Below are 23,166 nucleotides of genomic sequence, written 5' to 3' on the forward strand. Positions count from 1 at the left end.
GGTAGACTTTCTCAGCTACTTTTTGGTTAAAAAAAAAATGACTCAAAGTTAACCTGGGAACCTTAACATCATTGATAAGATTGTTTTTATGGAGAAAACTGTTCTGAGTTCTAGAAGGTCTTTGGAATTTGGCCTGTTTAGAAATCAGGTTGAGAAACGACAGGGCAAGACGGGCTCTTTGAAAAGCACCAAAGGGCATCTGCCTACCTGGAGCGGATCGACCTACCTTCCTTTTTTCTCTCCTGCTGTTGCTGGGTCTCTTAGCCTCGCTGATTGTTATCTCTCCTAGCGTGGAAAAGCCCTAGCTACATTCGAACCTGTAGCTGCAAAGAATTCAGTTTTTCCTATTAAAGACAGGATTCTTACTTTTAACCACAGAAAGCGACTGAGAGACCCTTAAAGCAGATTGTCTTGTGCAATAAACTCACCCTTGTAAAAATTGTGCACAATCCAAATGATATATTTAGTGTTGTAGGAGATTTACACGAACTTTTATACAAGGAGAAACTTCCTTTATTCACCCTCTGGTGCATCTTGTACCGGAGTAAAAACCAAGATGCTTACAGTGACTTGCCAGGCTCCCCTCAGGCACCCTCCTCCCTCCCTCCCTGTACCCCTTGTCCCTCTGACCTGACCTCCTCTAGGCTCCCTTTGTTTCGCTGCTCACTCTGCTCCAGCCTTACTGGGCTCTGGGTTCTTGGAATGAACGTGCAAGTTATATCCTGTCTCAGGACCTTTGCAAGGACTCTCTTGGAAGGCTCTTACTCCCAGAGATCCACATAATCAGCTCCCACACTTCCTTCGGGTCTATAGTAATAATCATCCCCTCAGCCGACCTTCCCTAGCTCCCCTTGACAAGTCACGTCTTCTTCCCTACATTACTTTTTCTCCTTAGCATTTATCACTAACATACTGTATGATTTACATTTGTCTCATTTATTTTATAGTTCTACCACTAAATGCAAGTTCAAGTAGAGTATGGAAATTTTTGTCTGTTTTGTTGACTACTGACTGTATCTTAGCACTTAGAACTGTGATTAACAGGTGCTTAGTAAGTATCAGTTAGTTGAATGAATGAATAAATGAATGGATAGACATCCCTTAGTTTATCTTGGCAGTTAATCTGGCTTTTTACGTTAAAAACAAAGAACAACTCTAGCAACATTGGAATTTTTTAAAATGTATATATTTGTACGTCTGTGTTTATGTATATGTCTCCATATACATAGTCACCATCCCATTCCACCCAAATTAACCCAGAGGTCAGCCAGATTTTCAAACAAGTCATGACGTAAGGTTAAATTCAGTCCAGGGACAGCGTAGAAGGGAAGACAAATGGCTTAGAGCAGCTTTGTCAGCCAGAGCTTGGGTCCATCCTGACTCTTGTCTCTCAATAAATCTGGACTAACCACCCACCCCCCCAAATGCACCCCTCCCGGGCCCTGGCCTCGCATCCCGCTCCCCTTGCAGATGCTGGCGGGGGAGGGCCTGAGGGGTGAGATGTGAATGATTAACATCGGTTGGGACCCCTTCAAGATTAGAATCTCTGCTCCTGGACACGTTTGCATTGCATTCACCTGGGAAGCCCCCTAGACCCTCGCTTCCTCCCCAGCTGACCTTTTATACTCTCTCTCGGTGGGGGAGGAATGGCTCTTCATTCCCCTTTGAAAGGCTTCTGTTTGCTGAGCAAATGCTGACCACACAGAGACCCTGCTTGGAGCCAGTTATTGCTTCCTTCCTAACCTCCCTCCCCACCCAACACACACAACACCCTACTCCCCCGTCCTGCTGGAGAGGCGGCCCAGGCCAGAGGGAGAGCCTTACTCAAGGAAAGTCTTTGAAAGCTGCCAGGAGCCAACTGGTAGGATTTTTGGAGAGGGAGTAGGGGGTTTGGAGAGCATCTTAGTCCTAATTCATTTTGAAATAAAAGCTTGTGGCTATAACATAATTTTGCTTTTGAATTCTCAGTAGTAAAACAGTTGTTCATTGTTAGAAGCATCTGTTTACAAGGTTCCTTCTGAACTCCTTGATTGCAGGCTTTAAGAGGGATTAGTGGTGCAACCCCTTCCCATCCCAGTGCTGGGGCTCTCACGTCCCACCTCCCCTCCCAGACGCTGTACCATAATGTTTAGAGTAGCCATGCACAGACGGAGAGTCTTTAACAATTATAATAATAGGTAGCATGAGGAATTAATGCATATTTTCGTTGGCATTGCATCAAAATTGACATCACCGGAAACAATGTATGTCATTATTAACTGTACAAATAGATGTCTTTTCTCCTTTTGGGCTCAGAAGTTCTCTGGGCTAAATTGCAGTCAAGCGCTTTGCAGTCAGTAGTCCATGGAAAGAGCTAAGAAGTGTTACTGTCAATGCTTTTTGTGTCATGATTAAAAGCAGCCCTTTGGGCTTAAAAGACTTCCTCCAGCATTTTAGCACAGTCCGTGGGAATTCAAAATATTTTTTCACATTTAGCTTTTACTCACCTTGCCCTGCTCTTACAGACTCCCCTGGGACCATGGCGAGGGCCCTCCCGCTCGGAGCTTTACGGTAACGGCTGCAGAGTTTGCTGTTAGCTTTTGCTTTGCTGAAACTTTTCACAGCTGACTTGATACTGGCACTCAGGCCTGACCTCTCACTCCCTCAGCACTTCAGGGGTTAATTTTGTTGGCGGATCGGATTTCTTTCCCTGGCAGGGGGATGGTGATCCCTCTCCAGCGGGTCCTTTAGTCAAAGAGTTGTCGGGTGGGCGCCTGGGATTCCCTGGTCCGGCGTGGGCTGGCTCCGGCTCAGCTCTGGCTCCCTGCGGCTGACGAGTTGCCATCATGAGATCCATTCAGCTTCTTTGTCCGCTTTCTCTAAAGACCACGATATAGTGAAATGCTCTGGCCTAGGAACCTGACAAGGTAGGACGATTTCCTAAAATTTCTGGGGCCTGGGGCAGGGTGTGGTGCGGGTGCTGCCTTGTTCCTTGGATGGTACTGGAAAGCTGGGCAGAGCAGCCAGAGGTGCAGCTGCCACAATCCCGGTGGGCTCTGTGCTAGGGGAGTTGCTGGTCGGGAAATTCAGCATCCTCCTCCGTCCTACCTTCATCCCCTTTGGTTCTAACCTTGCTAGTGTCAGAGGAAGCTGGAGCGTTACCCAATGTCCTCGGTCACCTGGACGTTGAGGAAATGGCAGTATTTTCCAGACCATCTTATCAAATTAGGCTGCTGAGCCTGAAATACTGAGTATTGATCACCCAACTGTCTTAGGTTCTTCTTGCAGGTTTTTAGGGGGAAACTGTGCTGTTTTGGGGAGGAGGAGCTGGAGAGAGGCAGTGTGGGCTCCAGGCAAGGGCTGCTTAGTGGTTCAGAGGGCTCTGATTAAAATGACTTGCAGTTGGAGGTTTCGTTTGGAATCTAAGAAGCCGGGTGAACTTGCGGTTGTGTTTCCTAATACTGCAAATTACCGGGTGGGTTTTTTTCTGGAAACTAGGCTCCAGGAGAGATGGCATGGGAGATGCAAGTATGAGTACTTTTCTTGTTTGTTAGGGCTGCTATCCAGCTGCCCAAAGAGGAGCGTTTCTATTTTTTAAGCCAGACAAGGGGAAGAGAAAACAGTGTTCATTACCACCTACCACTTGCCAAGCATCTAACAGACATTGTCTCATTTAGTTTTCGTTGCAAAGCAGTAATATTCTTCGCAATTTTGAGGCGAGGCAGTGGGAGCTGAGAGAGGTTAAGTAACTTGGTCAAGGTCACACAGCTAATAGGAAGCAAAGCTGGGATTGGAACCCACGTCCACCCCACCACTCCACCTTCCTTGTTGACCTTGGCAGATGGCTCGAGACGGTTTCATCTGTGAGTTTAAATGTGTGCGCCACTGGATGAAAGGCACTTCTTGTTGTGGAGGACTCACGAGAGTGCCTGGGCTTCTCAGATTCTGCTTGTTTCTGGGAGAGAGGGGCCGGGCATTAAGAAGCACCTCTGCTTTGGCAGCAGGACGTGCCTGGGAGTTCTCTGATCTCTGTGAGGCGTCTGGGCAGGTGGATGGATCTGTGACTGGATTTGTGCTTGTCCCTGGCTCAGGGGGCAGGAGCTCAAGTGACAGTCACATCTGGGCAGGTGGAGGGCCTTGGAGCTGGCCTGGGGCGGCTGGGCCCTGGCCTCTGGGCCTGCCTCTGAGAAGCTGGATTTATTGAGTCCTGGAGGGAGAGGTTGCACACCCTCTGTGTTCATGCTGACCCATGCTTGGTTCTAGCTGCTCACAGGTGTGCTGCGGGTGGCTCATTAGCCAGGGCTGAGTGGCTCCTTGGTTGCAAAACTGATTTTGAGTGATTGTTTCTCGACCTGAGTTCGCCCTCCCATTACCCCAGAAAGGGTAGCTTTAGGGCCGGCCCCTGACAGGCTGCAGAGTGAGGCCGGCTTGGTTTGTGGGGACAGCCCTCTCTCTGCTGCCCTGAGGCAGTTGTTCTGTTTTGTGCATTCAGGTTCCCAGACCCCTAGGATGTATTGGGAGGTAAATATGACGGGATGGCGTTGAGGAGGGACTTCGCATCCCCTCTACCTCGTGGACCTACGGCAGCCAGCCGGTGCCCTGGCTGGGATTTGCTGCCTCCTCCTCCCACTTTTCTTTAACTACTTGGAGGTGTTTTAAGAATAATTTGGTTGCATTAAAAAGTGTCCTGAGCTTTTTGGATAACAGGTGGGAATTCTGAGTTCTTAGGTGACTGTGATCTCCATAGAAGCCTCTTCCCTCTGCTTAGGTTGAATTAATGTGTAAGAAGAGCTTGGGGGGCTGGCTCGGTGGTGCAGCGGTTAAGTGCACACGTTCTTCTTTGGCGGCCTGGGGTTTGCCGGTTCGCATCCCAGGTGCGGACATAGCATCGCCATGCTGTGGCAGGCGTCCCACATAGAAAGTAGAGGAAGATGAGCACGGATGTTAGCTCAGGGCCAGCCTTCTGCAGCAAAAAGGAGGATTGGCAGCAGATGTTAGCTCAGAGCTAATCTTCCTCAAAAAAAAAAAAAAAGAGCTTGGGATTTAGAATCTGTCAGATCTGTGTTCAAATCCAGCTCCGTTTATTTGCTCCAGCACCTTGGGCAGGTCACCTGGTCTCTGTAAGCCTTAGATGCCACCTCTGTGAAAAGGGAACGTTAATAGTCTGTGCCTTCCTGAGTGATGGGGAGGAGTGTGTGGGATGATGTATGTAAGTGCTTAGCAAGGTGCCGGGAGCCCCCTGGTACAACTTGTCCTCTTGTAGGGGTCAGTGTTCCCTGTTATTTCCATCAGCCGTATGTAATATGCTGAATTCTGTTGATGTTTAGGGTCCAGGTGTCTTCTGGTAAACAGAACACCAGGATGGGCTTGTTGAGGTCTTTGGCAAAAGCCGGCTGGCAGTGGACCAAATGTCAGCAGCCCTCTCTGGAGGAGCCTTGGAGGAGAGAGGGCTTTGTGTAGCTGAGGTCAGCAGACACGCTGGTGCCGATTGTGAAAATGAGGGTATGAGGCATCTGGAGGGAGCCCCGGAGCCCCTGGGGGGTTTCTAACCCGACCAAGCCCTGGAGCCAAAGGGAGGAATTTCACGCCTGCTCAGAGGACCACCTACTTGTTGGAGGAATGAGTTACCAAAACGGGACAAAGGTGCTATGGGGTGAAACTCAACCCCCGGGCCTTCTGAGGCAGCTAAATCCCCCTGGAGCCCTCTTTATGGGTTCGCGTTTCCCTCTCTCCACCCCGAGTGATTGGCCTTGCACCTGGCACCGTCTGTAGAAGCTGCTTCTCCCCTGGGACACTGTCCATTGACGGCAGCAGGAAGAAGCACGTTCTTGCACTAAAACTTTATCATCTATTTCACAGCGTGGGCCTGCATCTCCTTCCTGCAGTCCCGGCAGGTCCCCTGCATCCTGGACGGCAGCTGACATGAGCTGGTTGTGTCCTGTGTGCCTGGAGAGCCGGTGTGGTCTGTACCGAGGGCTTATGAGGACTCGTGTTCTTAGCACTGCATTACACAGGAAGTACCTGGGTCTCCTGGAGGTGAAGGTGCTCTGACCAAGTGAAGGGCACGGCCGGGCATCAATCACAGGTCTCTCTTACTTTTTCTCCAGAGCTTGTGCTGCCTCCATCTGGAGCCTTCGGGGCTTAGTGGTGCTCTGGCCCACTGCTAGAGGAGATGAAATTTGCTGGGGTTAGTGTCTGACTCTGCCCTTGCCTTCATTCCAGCTCAAGTTCTAGGACGTTTTGCTCCAGAACTAGAAATCATGTAGGCTGATCCCAGAGGTGAAACCTGGGGAGAGGTGGCTTGCTTGTGGCTTTTTTCGAGTAACTGTATCTTTTTTTGGTGTGGAAACCTTTGACATACTTGTCATACACATGAGAGGTATTCATTAAATTGCCTCAAATTAATAAACAAACGAGGTGGTTGAACACTCTTGGATTTGTGTTTGAGTCCTAGCTTCAATGCTTCTTAGTTATATAAGCTTTGGGCCTTTCTAAGCCTCAATTGTCTTATGTCTAGAATGGGTATAGTACTAGTATATCCCATGGTACCCAGGGGAAAACTTAAGTAACAGGGCCTGGCGCATAAGTAAGCCATCAATAAGTGTTGTAATTATAGAGTTGTGAGGATTAAATGAACTAATGCATGCAATGTAATTAGCACAGGGTCTGGGACAACTTTAAATTTCAGTTACAGTTGATAGACGGTGAAACATAGGATTCTGCAGGAGCCCTGCTGCGTTCTTTGAAGGTGGGGTTTTCTCCATAGGCCCCTGCAGTGCTTAGAGGAGATGATGCTCTCTAGCAAACCTCCTGGGGAGGAAATAGTTAACATACCTGTGTGGTGGGAAAGGTAGGTCGCCAGGCCATTCTCTTCCCCAGGAGTTCCTACCAGGCCTACGGTTGGGCTTGCTCACTCATCCACACCAAAGGATTTCATTCCGCCTGGGCCCAGGGGTTTCACAGGAACAATTGCCTTGAACAATAGCCAGAAAACAAGTTCCACCAGTCTGGGCTTTTGCAACTGAATACAGCTGTCTGGTGGGGGCACAGGGCCTGTGAGTGGGCTCTGCTGTGATTCTGCAGAGAGCTGGAAAAGCGAGCACATGAGGCCTGGACACAACCCTTGCTGGCTCTGCCGTGTGGGTTTAGTCACCAGGAGAGAGAGGCAGAGAGCGGGGCAGGGCCGGCCCAGACTGTTTCTGAGGACCGTGAGGGCCTTCTGGAAGTAAACCCGGTCTTTGGGGCTTGTGAGGGGTCAGGATCCATTGCTTTATGAAGCTTGCTTTTCAGAACCACAGTTAATAGCTCTTCATCTGGCTAACGTGCTGTGGCTTATTCGTGAGCAGAGAACCAGTGTGTATCTGCAGTCTGGTTTTTTTACAATGTTATTTAGCATGTCTTTCCCCTGAATAAACAACGTTATCTCACAGGGAGTCCATTTGAAAAGTGTAATGACCTTCTGGATCCTTCAGTAACTCCTTTCTCAGAGTCAGTCTTTTGCTGAAAGCCAAGATTCCTCATGCCTGGGCGTGTAAATCCTGGTGGAAAAATCTGTTTAATCATCCCTCCAACCTTGGGATTCTGTTTTGCCTTTTTGCTTCGTGGGAGATGAACTTGTAAATATACTTATGCGTTAATTCAGAACCATCGCAGATTCCTGCTCCATCTAGATACTGCCAGGAAGAGCTCTCTATTAACAATTGACCAAATTCGAGGGCCTGGTGAAAGCGGGTTTCCCGCCTCACTTCTGTGGAATGTTCCCTCCCCACAGCAGTGAGGAAAACACAGTGTGAGAAGCTGGAATAATTTATGATTCTTTCACCTGCAGGTAGCCTGTGTTTGGGCTGTTAACACTGTGCTCTAAGCCCGCCAAGTGGCATTTGAATTCCTGACACAGGGATGTCAGCATCTCTTGTAAGACTCTGAAACTGGATCTCCTGGTTTTCTGGGCCTTTTCATTTCTGGATGGATTTTCTGGTCATTCTCAGAGAGGCTTTTGTCTTCACGTCTGTGTTTCTCCACGAGGTAGTAGAGAAACAATCGAGGCCTCGAGAGCCTTGCTTCTGGCTAAAATGCATTGTCTTGACCAAGGTGGGTCTCTCCGTGATACCCTTGGCTGCCATCAGCAGCCGGAGGTGCTGTTGTGATTAGGCTGGTTAGCAGACAGATTTTGAAGCCCATCTGTATGTACTCATGCTGAAGAGCTGCGAGGCTGCATGGAGTCCTTAGACCCTGGCTTGAATCCTCTCCTTCTGATGAGCTCTGGGCCCTAAGCCTTCATTTCATCCAGTGGAAAAGGAGAGCGGAATAATGTGTGTAATGTGGCCCGTACAGTGCCTGGCATTTGGTAAACAGGGTCAACAGTGGCTATAAGTATTAAGTAAGGTTGCATCCTGTGCTTTGTGGATAAATAGCATGGTCTAAGGCAGACTCTCTCTTGTGGATCGGGTTGGAATGCCTCTATAAGAAGGTTTGCAAACTCAAATTGCAGGGCCGAGCAGGTAGCATATATGAGCGAAAAGGCTGAGATGGTGATTGTGTCAAAGGGAGAGCACATCTCTCTAAAGAGGGCAGTTATTATCTCCTATGCGTAAGATATTGGCACCAATTCCAAATACTTCAAAGACTTTGTGTGGGCTTTAAAAAAAATAATCTGAGGGGTGAAATCAGCAACGAGGAAGCCCAGAGACTAGAAGGTGCGCTTGCCTGTTTGGCAGCTGTTACTGAATGGGAGGAGATGCTCTTCAGTTTGCCCACTTGGCTTTATCCCAACTGCTCTGAGCCTAAACTCACAGGATGTCAGTGAGAAAGCGACCTTTGGCATGGCTCCGTCCAGCTCCCTCATCCAGGAGACTGGGGCCGAGAGAGGAAGTGACATGTCTGAACTCTAACAGAAAGCAGTCCTGGGGAAGACTGAGGCCAGGGCCTGGCTCTCCTGGCTCCTTGCCTTTGCCGCTTCCATGCACTGAAGGAGAGAGAGCAGCACAGCAGAGCGCATTGGTGGCCCTGGGTCTTGGCACATGGCAGACTATTGCCTTGTGCTGGCTCTTGGCTGGTGGACATATTGAAGGCTGTAGAAATATCTCGAACCAGTGCAGTTTCCACTTGGTACCCTATTTTACATTTTCATTTGTGTCTGAGCTATATGTTCTACTGGTCACTTCCACTGGCTTTTCTGCCAAGGGTAGGGACAACTCTGAGTCATCGCTGTAACCCCACTGCCTTGCACCCAGAGGGCACTGGCTGACTGGATGCCTGGCACGTAGAGGGCACTGGCTGACTGGATGAGATGAACATCTGAGTTCAGGGCCTCAGCTTAGGATCCAAAAATATTGAGTTTAGAAGTCTTGAAGTCAAATAGTAAATATTTGATGAAATTCCTTCCACCCACCCATTGGCTAAAAGCAGGTGAAAGTCGTTTTCAAATCTGATCACCTGTCTCCAGTTGTGCCATTATCTGATTAGATCGATAGAGGACATGTCACTGAGTAGAGAAAAAGGGACCTGGCTGTGATCTGGTTAGGAAATGATGCTTTTGTGTTGATGGTTCTGAGGAATCAATGGAAGCATCTTCTTGCCATTTCTCTAGATGTCTCAGCCAAAGGATTCATAGGGCGTAGCCATGAAAGTGCTGTCTTGAAATGCAAAAACACTTAAAAAAAAACAATCACAGGGAAGCCAGCCAAGCTCTCTGTCCCACATCCCTTCTAGTTTCCTGTCATAGAACCTGAGGCAGGGGAAGAGGCTGCTTCTGCTTGTCTCCCAAGGCTGTTGACACAATGCTGTTTTCACTACAATTTTTGCAATAGTTTGGAGTAGCTTTGGGGGTCTTACAATGTAGAGTGAAGGTGAGCCGGAGTGGGGAATACTGGGGAAGGGAGAAGATGCTCTCTTGGGTTCATTTATTCTTCTGGCCATTCATGTAAAAATCATTCATTCATTCACAAAATGAAATCTGCTTTAGTATTTTCCCAGATGTCAGAGGAGTGCTTTTGTGCCCCAAAAGAACTTCTCAGAGTTAATTAGGTTTTCCTATTCAATTATTGAAGTGTTAATTTTTAAACCTAGGTTTTCTTACAAATCTCATCTATAAATCAAGTATTTTTGTATAAATTAAGATCATTTCCACTTGTTATTTGATGAGTACTTTATTAATTCAGACTTAACAAGTTGAATTTAACTAAACAATCAGTACTGTTTGCAAACTTGGGTAAAGAAGTATCCTTAAATATTTTAGACTGCATTAATAAATTTCACATACCTGGTTTCCTTGGGCTCTTCTAATATCTGACAGGGCAGACTTACCAGCCCAACAAGCAAAAGCTTTCTAAGCACTTAACAACTCTTGCAAATCAAATAAAGTTACAAATGTCATAAATTAGGTTATCTTAAACACTCCAATTTTTTTCATAGTCTGAATCCAATTCTTAAATCTTTCGTCTTTAAAATCTCAAGCCAGAAGTAAGTGCTCAGTTAAAATAGAAATCACAAGACTGTGTTCGGATTCTCTAATATGTCGTATATTCTTTTCAATATTAGAAATATACAGAGATTATCCCAGTGACCACAGAACTTTCATCCTCAACTCAAGTATTAATATTACGATTTACTTCATCATCTCCTTTCATCTTTTTAAACCTTTCCCAGGATTTAAAGGCATTTACTCCCAACTAAGGGGAGTAGGTTTATCATCTCTGGTGGGCTCAGGACCATCATATAGTTCATTTCACTCAGATTCAAGACCGGGACACAGGAATGACCAATCAGTATTCCAGAATGATTGTTCCAGAGCCACTGTACTTCTTTCTGCTGTATCATCAGGGTCCCTTGAGCATCTCAGCTGGAATTTTGTTTCACCACACAGTAAACACACATTCTCTGGGTTTCTTTCAAGTTCCAGTCGTAATCAGTTTTCGTAACCTCTTTCAGCACTTACCGCCTGATTTGGGTCAATGGACGTCTGTACCCCATCCCAGGTTGTACCTAATTTCCTTTGCCACTTGATTGGATTCAACTAATGTCCTTGCTGCCTGAATGAATTCTGTGTGCTTTCCACATTTTTCCTGTCTGACTCGCAGCCACCTGTCTGGAGTCATTTTACAAACCAATTGTGATTCTCCATTAGTTAGCACAAGTATACCAAGTGACAAAAACCTACTAAGCAAACTAGATTTGAGCAAAAGAAAGGAATTTCTCAGTTCTCCCGGTTGGGCCCCCCAGGGGTGCCTCGAGGTTCCATGTGCATTTCTTCCTGAGTTGTGTTTCCTTCTTTGCCCTGTCTCCTGTGTGGTCAGACAAGTTTGGGGAGGGCTATTTTAGGCAAAATTAAAGAGATCATTGAAGCACGTCAGAATTGTTAAGAAGTTCGCAGATGACGTGAATCCCTGAGGGATAGAAGAGCGTGTTAGGGCAGCCTTGTTGTCGCAGAGCATCTCATGGAACCAGTTTTCCTTAGAATACATCTTGGAACTCACTGGCCTTGATCTTGGCGGCTCATGACCATTTACACCCTGAATCTGGGGAAAAGGACAAGTTGAAACTAAGTGATTTTATATGCAGGTAGACTTGTCGATGTCCCAAAAGATCTAGACGTGAAGGAGACGTGGTGGTTTGCCACATGCAGGGATGGCTTTGGTTTGGGGCACACAGATGGTTCTGGGGGACACCGAGGCCATTCTTGCTCAGCATGGGTTTCCTCGTGTCACTGCCCCTTCATCCTCCTTATCAGTTTTCCCACCCTGCTCCTCTGTGGGGTCGATCACTGGTTTCTCCCTCCTGGGCCGGCTCGGTTACAAGGCCTTCCTATAAACTCAGGGTGGCCCCACGATGCTCCTGGCGCCCGTGTGGGAAGAATCGCATGTGTGGTAAGTGCCACATGCCCCTCTGGAGCAATATCTTGGTGTTGAAAGGCCACAGGGGAACAGTGATACAATTTCAAAGCCAAAGGTCTGGGGTCTGGATTTGTGGGCATCTGTTGTGACTTCCCTCCTTCCTCCTGCCGGCCACACTCCTCTCCCGTCGGCCCTCTGTCGTCTTCGTTGGATTATAGGAAATTTTAGATACATTAAATTCCTAACCCTGGAGAGCAGATGCAATTAAAGACTCATGGGATTTTCTTTTAATGGTGAGGGCAGATTTCAGGCCTTTTCCATCTGTTAGGTCATGCTTTCCCCAGCAGAGCCTTACATGGTTGCCAGCCTAGGTGGGATCATCCACCTGTCACCCCTAAGGAAACTGAGGCACGGAAGTTGTGACTTGTCAAAGAACGAAGTGGGAGGGAGCTGGGCTCAGAATCCACCGCAGGTGGTTAGTTTGCATCAGAACTTGGCCCGTCTCCTCTGCATGTGAGTTCGGTCAGGAGGCGTTTAGTAAATACATACTGTGTGCCTGGAAGTGGAGTGGATGCAAAGTGAGGGGACATTGCTGCAACACTGCCCTGCAGGTGGGGTTGGGGCGAGAGGTGGGCTGAGGGGTCAGGTAGCGTCTCACTCACGGCTCTGCCATGCATTTGCAGTGACCTTGGACGACAGTTCTCACAGCCTCAGCCTCCTCACGAAGGAGCAAGGCCACCCGTGAGTGAATATGGGAGATGGGGAGAAAGTGCGCAGGCACTGGGTAGCTGGCAGGTGCTTAGCGAGAGGCCGTTGGTGTGAAAGGCAGCGTGATTCAGGCCGGAGGGAGCACCTGTTCGACACTTCTGCATTTGAAACCCGATTCTAACATTGACGGAACAACACTGGTCAAGATGCTTGTTCCTTGAGCCTGGATTTCTTCATCTGTCAGAGGGGGAGGGTAATAGGTACCCAGCAGGTGTGATATGCGGATTGGAGAAATGTCTATTTCAAGCACGATGCCTGACACATGATATGCACTTGGTGGCTGTCACTAAGCAGGTCCCTGCATATATTCGGAAGGTAGGACAGACCTTCCTAGAGAGAATAGCTAGAAAACTGTGTAAGAGCCTATGGAAGCGAATGCAGATGCACGAGACTGTGTGAGAGTTCAGAGGAGGGTGGCCTGGAGCATTTGGAGAAGGCCAGAAGGAGAAGTTGGAGGTCGATGGAGGCCGGGCCAGAAGGTGGAAATGGAGCAGTGAAGTTTACTGAGCCCCTGCAGCCTTGGGCCCCTCTGGACCCTGGTGAATTCATCCACAGTAAACCCCTTTCTGAGCCCTCACACTTCCTGCCTTTATCGTCCCTGCTTGGGACCCGCCTTCCTACTTTGCCCTGCGCGCGCGCACAGGACCCTCCAGGTTGGCTTCTGGGAGCCAGACTGGCACGCTGATGGGAAAGCTGATGAGCACAGGTTTTCACTGAGCTCAGCAGAGCTCAGGCAGGCGTCTTACAGGCTGTGGGGTGAACTAGAACTTCTTTGGGTTGTTTGAGGGGAGTGGTGCTCAGCCCCCTAGTGTTGCTGAGGCATCAGGCTGCCGCTCGGCAGGCCTTTCAGGAGGGCTTCATGGTGGAGGGATGTGGTTACATCGGTGCTCCGTTATCAGGCAGGTCTGGTGGGAGATGCTGCCCTGCCGCCCCCGCTGTCTGACATTCAGCTGGCTGTGCCTGACCTCCCGAGCCTCAGCCTCCTCCTGGGGAAGTGGGCCGTGTCGTGTTCCCGTGTGCACTGAACGTGGATGCAATGGAAAGCCGTCTGGTGTCACATAAAGAAGGTGGCTCTGGAGTCAGTGGCTGGATCCGGCTCCTGTGCCACCTCTTGCTGTGTGGTCTCCTGCAAGGCATCTTACCTTCCAAAGCCTCAGTTTCTCCATGTGTACAATAGAGAAACAGTAATACTTACCTTTTTCCAGTGTTAATGATGGAAGCTTACTTTATAGCCTGCTTGACTTCTCACTCCCATGAATTTAAATCAGCAAGTATTTATTAAGTACCTGCTATGTACCTGCAACCAAACAAATGAGAACATGCAGCAGGCTCAATGGGTAGTGGGGGCAGGGACACTGCAGAGAGAGGGACCAGGGAACGCCTTCCTGAGGAGATGACTCTTCAGATGAGGAGGAGGCAGAGACAAGTGTCCAGGAAGGGAGACAACAAGTGCAAAGCCATGAACACAAGAGCCCTGTTGGCTTAGAAGGAACAGAAGCCCATGTGAGCAGAGCCAGTGAGTGATGGAGAGGCTGGCGCGAGGCAGGACTGGAGGGGGAGGCGGGATCAGAGGGTCTTGAGGGCCAAAGGAGTTTGGGTTTAAGTCCCTGAGAAGCGACTGGAGGGCATCAAGCAGTGGTGCAGCGGGGTCCGATTTGTGTTTCGGAAGGATCCTTCTAGCTGCTGTGGGGAGGATGCATTGTTAGGGAGCAGAAGTGGAACACAGGGCTCAGCTGGCCTGTTGGCTATAACCTAGGCAGAGTTGACGGCCACTCGAATTGCAAGGGCAGCAGGAGATGTAGAGAGTTGTCCCCATTGGGATGCTTTTGACAAGTAGAGGTGGCGGACCAGGTGGTGGGTTAAATGTCTTGGTGGCACTGGGAGGTGGGAGATGCTAAGGAGGAAGAGGGCTCATTGCTTGGAGATTTAACTTGAGCACGGGGGGTAGTCTCAGTGGGTCTGAGGGTTGGGAAATGGACTCTATTTTAGGTGCATCCTGGGATATTGTTAGACTTCGAGCTATTCATAGAGTTGACAGTTTTCTGCCACTTTCCTTCCCTTGGCGCTGCGGTCCAAGAGTGGAGTCCAGAGAATCTGAACGTCAGCTGTTCTTCCCACTCCGACCCCGAGGGAGGTGCCACTGTTGACTCTTTCTCTGCATGGCTCTTGGCGCTAGTCTCCAAACCCACTGTTCCTACTCTGCCGCTAGGCCTGGGAAGTAGCCATTGGCTTCTATAGAGTTCCAGAGACGATGTTGAGGATGGGGTAGGGAGTGGGTGGCGTCTTTAGCCACCTCTGCTCAGAAATGCACCTGCCCTTTGGGGGAAGGTGCGTATCAGCCACCTCACCCAGCTGCCAGTCCAGAATGGTACAGGTGGATGGTCCCCTTGAAGGTAAGTGACGTTAGAGGCAAAAGAACTTTCTCTGGGGCTTCATGACCCAAGGATCCTTCGGGGAAAGGACTCGTTTGTCTGTGTCGTCAGCCTGAGCTGGCACAGCATGAGGTTTGGGTGGTCAGGATGTGTTTGTCTTGACAGCTGGGATGACAGCAGCTCCGTCAGCAGCGGGATCAGCGACACCATAGACAACCTCAGCACTGATGACATCAACACCAGCTCCTCCATCAGCTCCTATGCCAACACACCTGCCTCCTCTCGCAAAAACCTGGACGTGCAGGTAAGGAACAGGGTCCCTCCCAGGCTCCTCCGAAGGCCCCTGCCAGCAGGGGCCCTCGGGCTTGTGGGTCAAGGGGGCCATTTGGAGTGAGCAGAATCCCCAGGTCTGTGAGACGAGGCCCGACCTCCTGCTTGCCGCCTGCGCTCTCGTCTCCCGACTGTGGCCTCTGCTTGCAGGGAAACGGGGTCAGGCAGCGGGGCCTGGAAACTGGAGTGGGGGGACCTCGCCCACTCTCACTGGGGTGGCCCTGGTAAAATGTTTCCTTCCTGGACCTCAGGTTTATAATCTGCTTGAAAAAAAAAAAAAAAAAGAATGTCGGACTCAATTGTCTGTCTTTAGCCTGGAGTATGTGTCCCCTCTTAGCCACAGTGACACCCCTGTCCACAGCACGTGTCTGATCCCTGGGAGGGATGGGATGAAAACAAAGATGGAGAACTCTGGACGGAAAGACCAGAGGTTGGGGACTGTTTATCTGTAGGTCACAGCTCCCGCCAATGTGTTTTATTTGGTCCACAGTATTACTCTTCTTTTAAACTGGGTTCCATGTCAAATTTTTAAAATACATTATTTTACATGAAAATGAGCTTCTGGTTTCTCCTGAAAAATCAAAAGATGTTGCCTCCTCGAGGCTACTTTCTCCACGTGTCAGACCCCTTCGGACAGGGACCCAGGCCCCCGTGTGCCACAGCTGCCCCCTTAAAAATCCCTGTTTGGCCTGAGGCCCCTGAGCTTTCCAGCCCTACTTTACACTCTCAGATTGTGTGTTTCGGATACGGTGCGGCCTCATCTTTGCTTCCAAAGCTGTTCCGTGGGGGCGTGGTCACTTGCCCTCACAGCCTTCCTTAGTGGTCCGGGGTTCTAGTAAGTGGTTGGTTCTGGTAAGCCCATTTCTTAGTGGAAAACCGAGGTGTCGTCCTCACAGCTGGCCCCCAAGTTGGGACTGATGGGCGTGACGACTGCTCAGCCATGGTGGCAGCACTGGCATGTGTGGGCTGGGATGTTTTCAGGATGGGTCCCTCCCACCTATGGGGCTGCTGCCTTGGATGAACCCACATGAAGGTCTGATGGGGACAGAGTCTCCCAGAGGGACCTCTGGAGGGCAGAACTGACACTGCCCCCTTCTCTCCCTCCCTCCCTTCCACATCCGCTTCCTTTCGCAGCTGTTTCTCACTCTCTACAGACAGGAGCTGCTCTGGAAATCTCTTTGCTCTCAGAGGTGTCTTTTCTTGGAGGACAGGCCTAAATAAAGGACATGTCAGAGTGGGAGTGAGTCTGTCCCACGGAAGTGTAAACATGGCCTGATGAAATATCAGAGGTGTTGCCTCTGGGATTGCCTGTGACTTCTTGAGTTTTCATTTTAGTCAGAACTTCTAATTATTGTTGGGGAGTGAGGGTGGGTGGTGGTGGTGGTGGTGAAGAAAAAAAGTTACCCAAATGAAGCGGACACAAAGAATTTGAGGGTGCTGATAATGTTCTGTATCTTGATCTGAGTGGTAGTTATGTAAGTATGTTAATTTTATAAAATTTATTCAAGCTATCTACTGAAGATTGTGTATTTAGTATATGAATGGTATACCTCAATTAAAAAGTTGATTAATAAAAACCCAAGGCCATGCTGCCTGAGAGTGATCACTGTTTCATCAGTGACCCGGCACGAGTTAGAAACACCAGCCGGCTTGGGTCTCTGCCACCTACCACTGGCCAAATGTCGCCATATCCACCAGTTTCCTTTCCTATGGACACTTTTTTTTTTTTTCTGAGACATTCTAATTTCAAAGTAACAACCACCAAGCTTCTAGACTGTCCTTAGACACCAAGGTGGGGAACCTGGAGGGAGAGACAGACAGAGAGAGATCAATAAACCAACAGGTGTCTCTTGTTTGCTTGTGAGCTAGGAAGAGCCTTGCCCCTAAGATGCATGTTGAGCCGACAACGTGCTGTGGGAGTGATCTCCTTGTCTTTGCTTCCTTCCTGCAAAGCTGGAGTTGGAGTCTGTTTCCCACCCTGATATAGAGTAACATCTGGGATTTACAAATGACTTCCTGTCTGATGCACTTGGATTTGGTTAATGCCAGGGCCCCCTCATCTTTGACCAGCTCTTTGCTTCATCTCGCAAATGTCACATCAGACAAGGCTCAAGAATATTACACAAACATGTCTTTTGATCAAGGTCAGAAAGTTAATTTCAAAGGATGTAAAGGGTTTAGTACTCATTGGATTGTTTTCTGCTACAAAACTACCTGAGTTTAAAATATTTAAATAAAAACTAGGCAAGCAGGTCTTGGAATAAAATAAATGCAGACTTGCACCGATAGTTACTGAGATTCCTACTGAGATGATTTCTTTGGCATCCCTTTGTTCCTGTCTGGGAGCATCTCCAAATATTTGAACAGCATAAGTCACAGCCTCCTCCCCCTCCCCTGTACCACCTGGCAGAACGCTAAAGGAAGTTACTCCTCTCTGAGCAGCATCAGGCAACGGGAGGATGTGCGCAGCCGTCCTGCCCCGGGGCTCATTCCACTTTCCATCACATGCTGGTTTCTCCTGGATGACGGGCAGCACGCAGTGTCCTGAGTACACACAGAGAGGCAGGAAGAAGGGGCTCAGCATGTGCACCAGAAAAACAGGTTGAGGACAGGCTTCCTGCCTAGGGTTTCATATTTGAAAAGCTGCCATGGAACAGCTAAGGGAGCTACGTCTAAGAAACCGGGGAGTTATTGCCTGGACCGCCAAGGAGCAGCCGCATTTAGCTGGTTGAAGAGAAAGAGCGGGTAACAGAGGAGCAATCCTTGGCAGATGGAAGACCCTGTGTGTCTGAGTGACTTGCCCAAGGAAGTTGAGGAGCCCTGAGGGTGCCCTCGACGGGCACACGTGCCCAGAAACCCATCATCGGGCCTCTGTGCTCATGACTCCTCTGCATGCTGGGCAGAGAATCTCCCTGCTTGAGGTCTGAGAGCTCTTGACCCGCTTTCCCCAGAAGAGCTGGTGGACCTGGTTGGGCAGCCACACTAGGCTGCCATGTTGGGTAGAAGGACTTTGAAGTCAGAGCCTAGCTCCTCACTCTGTGACATCCTTGGATAAGCTAATCATCCTCTCCAAGCCTCTGCCTCCTCGTCCGTAAAGTAGCAGTAACTGGCCCTATCTTGAAGGGTGACATGGAAATACTCCATCTGAACACTCTCTCTCGGTGTCTGATTCCCGGTGGTTGCTCAGAAGTTACCTTCTTTCTGTCTCAGTTTCCTCTGGATTCGCTGTCCCTCTGCCTCCCTCCTCCATTCGCATCAGGAATGAAAAGTTGACTGTGTTCCGCATATATTTTGTTTGTAGTTTCAGAGCAGCTCATTGTGTATTTTGCAGCATTTCATATGTAAGACAGTGTACTGATGGCAGAGGACTTTAACAAATACATCTCTCTCCCCCACATATTCATCTATCCGTGCGTGTCCTTGGTCATTTAGTATTTCCTCTCAGTTCCATGGAAGTTTCCATTCCAGATGCCGAGATGCAAAGAAGCACATGTCAAGGTTCCTCTTATTTTCACCTCCTGTGAAATTTTTAATAAAGTATACAGGGAGGAAAAGAAAATTCCATGTGAGTTTATTTTTTGCTACTCAAGAAAATAAAATTGTGAATTCTCTGGCAAGGATTCCTGTCCTGTGTGGCCTTGAGTGAGCCTGGAGCTCCCTAGATCTTCTCTGGGTGTTGGTCTGGACGTAGGGATGGCATTTGGCTGGGGGCGACGAGGGGCGCCTTTCTGTCCACCTGCTGGGAGATATTGCTCATGATTTTAGGCAACTTATTTTCCTCTTCACACCTGTGCTTTCCTGGTCTCTAAACTATGGATAATAGTACAAACTCAGAGGCCTAGATGAGCTGATAAGGTACGTATAGGGACACAGTGCCTGGTGAGAAAAATGGCAGGTGCTGATGCTGATGCTGTTAATTATTTCTGTTATTACTGGCTCCAACTTCAACCACTTCAGCCTCTCGATCTGCAGGGGATATGGGCATGAAGAGGACAGTGTCCCCTGCTTCTAGAGGCTTGTGGCCCGATAGCAGGAAGGACAAGTACCCTGTTCACCCTAATGCAAGAGGAAGTAGCATAAATGTTGAAGTGCTGGTTATTTTCAGAGGTGTTTGAGTTCCTCCACATCAAGCTCATTGAGTCCACCACCAGCTCTCTAAGGCACTCATCTATCATCGTCCCCATTTTATACACAAGGTTGTAAACTCAGAGAAGTAAGGCGCCTCCACCAGGATCACACACAGCAAGGAGTGGCAGTACCCGGTTCTTGAACTGAAGTCAAACTCTACACTGTGCTCTTCCACCACATCATACCACACAGCCCCCTCCTCACTCCTCGGGCCCCTCCTTAGACCCACCCTCTCACACTCCCTTCTGCGGTCCCTGAAGAACCTGGGCCCTCAGGGGTGAACTCCCCCCCTGCATACTTCCCGCCTTCCTTCTTAGATGTTGCATGAATACGTGGTTTGCAGGTAGGGGCAGCAGGAAAGTCCTTCTAGAAGGAGGTGCCATGTGAGATGGGAACCACTGACAAGGGCATGGAGAGCGAAGGGGAGGGGACGGCTCTGTGTGCATCCCCATGTGGCTGTCCTGCTGCCCTGCTCTTGTAGGCTCTGGGGACACACAGGCTGGGACCTCTTCATCTTCGATTCCTAGTGGTGCTACCACATGCTCTGGCTCATAGCTCAGGAAACGTTGACTAGGGAGATGTGAACTCGAAGCCAGTAGAGTGTCCCAGGGTGGGTGTCTTGCTGTGCAGAGCGAGCTGGGAAGGCTACCACCCTGGACCAAGTCGTGGGGGTCTGATGGTTAGGTGGTTGTTCTGTCTTGGGGGGAAGGGCGGTTCAAACCACAGTCCTGGACCAGGGCCCTATGTGCTCTCTCTGCCGTTGGTGGAATCAGAGTTCTGGGGGCCCCCAGCCAGCCAGTGTGGAAGGAGAATCTGCTGGGTGTAGGTATTGTGTTCGGTGCTGCTGGGAATGCAGAAGTGTCTCATGTCCTCAGACTTCTTCTCCAGGAAGGCGGCGTGGCAGAGTGGTTAAAACGTGGGCTCTGTTGGACTCCCTGGAATCCTTGCATCTCCGCTTCCTTGCTGTGTGACCTTGGGCACTTTTCTTTTCCTCTCTGCCTCAGTTTTCTCATGAATGTTGAGAATACGAACTGGGTTTTGGTGAGGATTAAATTAAATGATCCCTGTAAAGCACTTTAGCCCAGCACCCAGCATATAGTAAGTGCTCAATAAATCTGCTTGTTACTTCTGCTGTTAGCACCACTACAGTTTGATTGGGGGAAATAAGGAATAGGACCCTTAAAAAAATAACTAATGCAGTAACCCAGGATGAGATATACTTCTCGGAGTGGATTAGAAAGTGTTGGGATGTACCTGAACATAAGGTCCGGAAGGTTAATGATTTGTATTTGTTGTGGTATTCCCGGTGCCCATAAGCTTACCTGGCACATAGTGGCAAATATTTGTTGGATGAATGTTTCCAAAGCCAAGCTCTTTCCTGATTCAGGGCCTTTGCACATGCTCTTCCCTCTGCCTGGCATGCTCTTCCCTAAACTCATCTCTTAGTGTCTTCTCATTCTATCGGGCACTTCTTCAGAATGGCCCTACCTGACAGGCTCCCACACCTCCATCATCATCATCTAAATTACATCAGTGCCTGTATTTCCCTCAGACTCCTTGTCCTTTTCTTTATAACTTTCTTCATAATTCACAATTGCACATGTATTTGTATTTATTTATCCAACCTCTGCCTCTTTCACTGGATCGTAAATTCCATGATGGTGCGAACCAGTCTGACCTGCAGATCCTCAGACCCTCCATGGTACCTGGCAGATGGCAGGCATGAGTCAGTCTGGTTGAAGGAACATCCTGGGAGGGTTTGGAGGAAGGGACCGCCAGGCTGGGGTGGCTGTGAAGGGGGTGGGTGACTTGAGTGTCGGTCCTTCTGTGACACTGAGGTGAGGCAGTGCTGCTCACCTGCTAACCCTCATGAGCAGATGATGGCCGGGATTGGGGGCACCGTTTTGTTAAAGTGTGCTGTAGCCCCAAGGCTGTGTTCGTTTGTTCACTCACTCACTCATCAAGCCTTGGCTGCGCTCCTGTCTGTGCCCAGAGGTAGGAAGGCCTCTGTCTGTTTCCCTCACCACAGCTGAATGAGGAGCTTCGAGGCGTGTTCGAAACTCGGAAACTCCCTAGCCTGGTGGGGACTCAGCATGTGTGTGCAGTATGACTGAACAAGTGAAGGCACCGGAAGGTGGCTGTCATGGATGAGTGGACTTCATAGTGCGTGGGGGCGGGGAGGGGGAGCGTGCTTGTGATGGACGAGATTGAACTTGACCTGCTTGCCCTGTTTGGCCAGTGTGCTCGGCGCAGGAAGGCATTCGTCCTCTTGGACGACAGGCATTAGGCCAGACTCCTGCCAGGTGTCCTTTCGGTTTCCTACCTGGCTGCGGTTGCGCACACCTGCTAGTTAAGCAGAGCAGACAGGGGACTTGGGTCTCGCATAGCCGCCCTAACTGTTGCTGACCTCCACCCCCAATCCCTGTGCTGCTGCTGCCTGCTGGGATCTCCTCGGACTGGCCCCGGCCCCTGGGGAGGCCCCCGAAGCATTCTGCTTAGCTTTCTGCCTTTTCACTGCAGCAAATCATTAACATCACACTTCTGTCCCCTCCTGGGTTCCAGGCCAGCAGGTCAGGGCTCTTCCAAAGAAAGCTGGCTAATTATATCCCTTGTCTGAACAAAATCCCACAAGCAGAGCAAAGGGGTGGTATATAAATGGAGCTGGGGCGGGAGGAGCCGCCGTTGGCTTCTGGCACCGCGGGGAAGTAGCTTCAGGGTTTGTCTTCTCAGCCCCTCTCCCAGATTTGAGTGGAACTAGCAGCCGCCCTGCTCCCTTACTGACTCGCTCAGTGTGTTAGACTGTGGCGCTGTGCTGGATCCAGAGATCTCGCTGCCAGTGCAGCGAGAGGGAGCCGGCAGAACAAAGAGAAGGGAGGCTGGAAGCCGGATGGGGATCAGACCGCCCGAGTTGGGGAGGCTTGCCACCAAGAGCAGAGAGTTGGTGGCTGGACTCTCCCCCGTCTCTGTCTGCTGGTGGGTCTCCTCCCAGAGGCTCTTTCCCCCATTGCCCCTGGTCCCTGTTACCCTCTCCCTCACTCCCTTCTAGGACCGAACTATAATCTTTGCTTTCCTTGAACGAAAAACATCAGGCTTTCTGACAAGATAACCAGAGTACAAAGGCCCAGACATTTCAAAGTGCTTATCTCTTGTTTTTCTCTTAACTCTTCCATCGCATCAGCATTTTTGCTCTGGGGTGAGGGGTTCCCCAGCCTGGATCTGGGAAGGACTAATTCAGAGAGTCTCGTCCGCAGACCGACGCCGAGAAGCACTCGCAGGTGGAGAGAAATTCCCTGTGGTCCGGCGATGATGTCAAGAAGTCAGACGGAGGGTCAGACAGCGGCGTAAAGATGGAGCCAGGGTCCAAGTGGAGGCGGAACCCCTCGGACGTGTCCGACGAGTCCGACAAGAGCACGTCCGGCAAGAAGAACCCCGTCATCTCGCAGACAGGCTCGTGGCGGCGCGGCATGACGGCTCAGGTGGGCATCACCGTGCCCAGGACGAAGGCGGCCGCCCCGGCAGGCACGCTGAAGGCCCCAGGAACCGGTGAGTGCGAGGAGGCGGGCGCTGTCTGCCATCCACAGCTGCCTATTTGAAAACGAAAACCTTAATCACTCTAGCAAGGACTTGACATGGTTTTTCAGTCCCCATAAATGCTCGGGTATTTCTTCTTAGGGTTTAGTCTCTGCTAATAACCAGCTTTCAGAAAGGTTCCCGTCCCTACCCTTTTCCAAGTGGAAATAGGTAAGCGTATGAGCCTC

At 49.7% G+C, this 23,166-nt stretch overlaps 1 protein-coding gene across 11 annotated transcripts in view; it reads left to right on the forward strand.

Annotated features, from left to right (window-relative positions):
• NAV2 (neuron navigator 2) overlaps positions 1-23,166 on the forward strand; it is a 706,055-nt gene that overhangs the window by 615,597 nt on the left and 67,292 nt on the right. For 10 of the 11 annotated variants that reach the window (XM_070491341.1, XM_044752510.2, XM_070491340.1 and 7 more), the window contains 2 exons: positions 15,116-15,254; positions 22,660-22,951. In XM_070491341.1, the coding sequence (XP_070347442.1) occupies positions 15,116-15,254; positions 22,660-22,951 (431 nt within the window). Of the gene's footprint in view, positions 1-2,335; positions 2,907-15,115; positions 15,255-22,659; positions 22,952-23,166 lie in introns of those variants that run through there. The other variant, XM_014863248.3, reaches the window with a different exon arrangement.

This window comes from Equus asinus, chromosome 20 (genome assembly GCF_041296235.1).
Source record: "Equus asinus isolate D_3611 breed Donkey chromosome 20, EquAss-T2T_v2, whole genome shotgun sequence".
Classification (NCBI taxonomy): domain Eukaryota; kingdom Metazoa; phylum Chordata; class Mammalia; order Perissodactyla; family Equidae; genus Equus; species Equus asinus.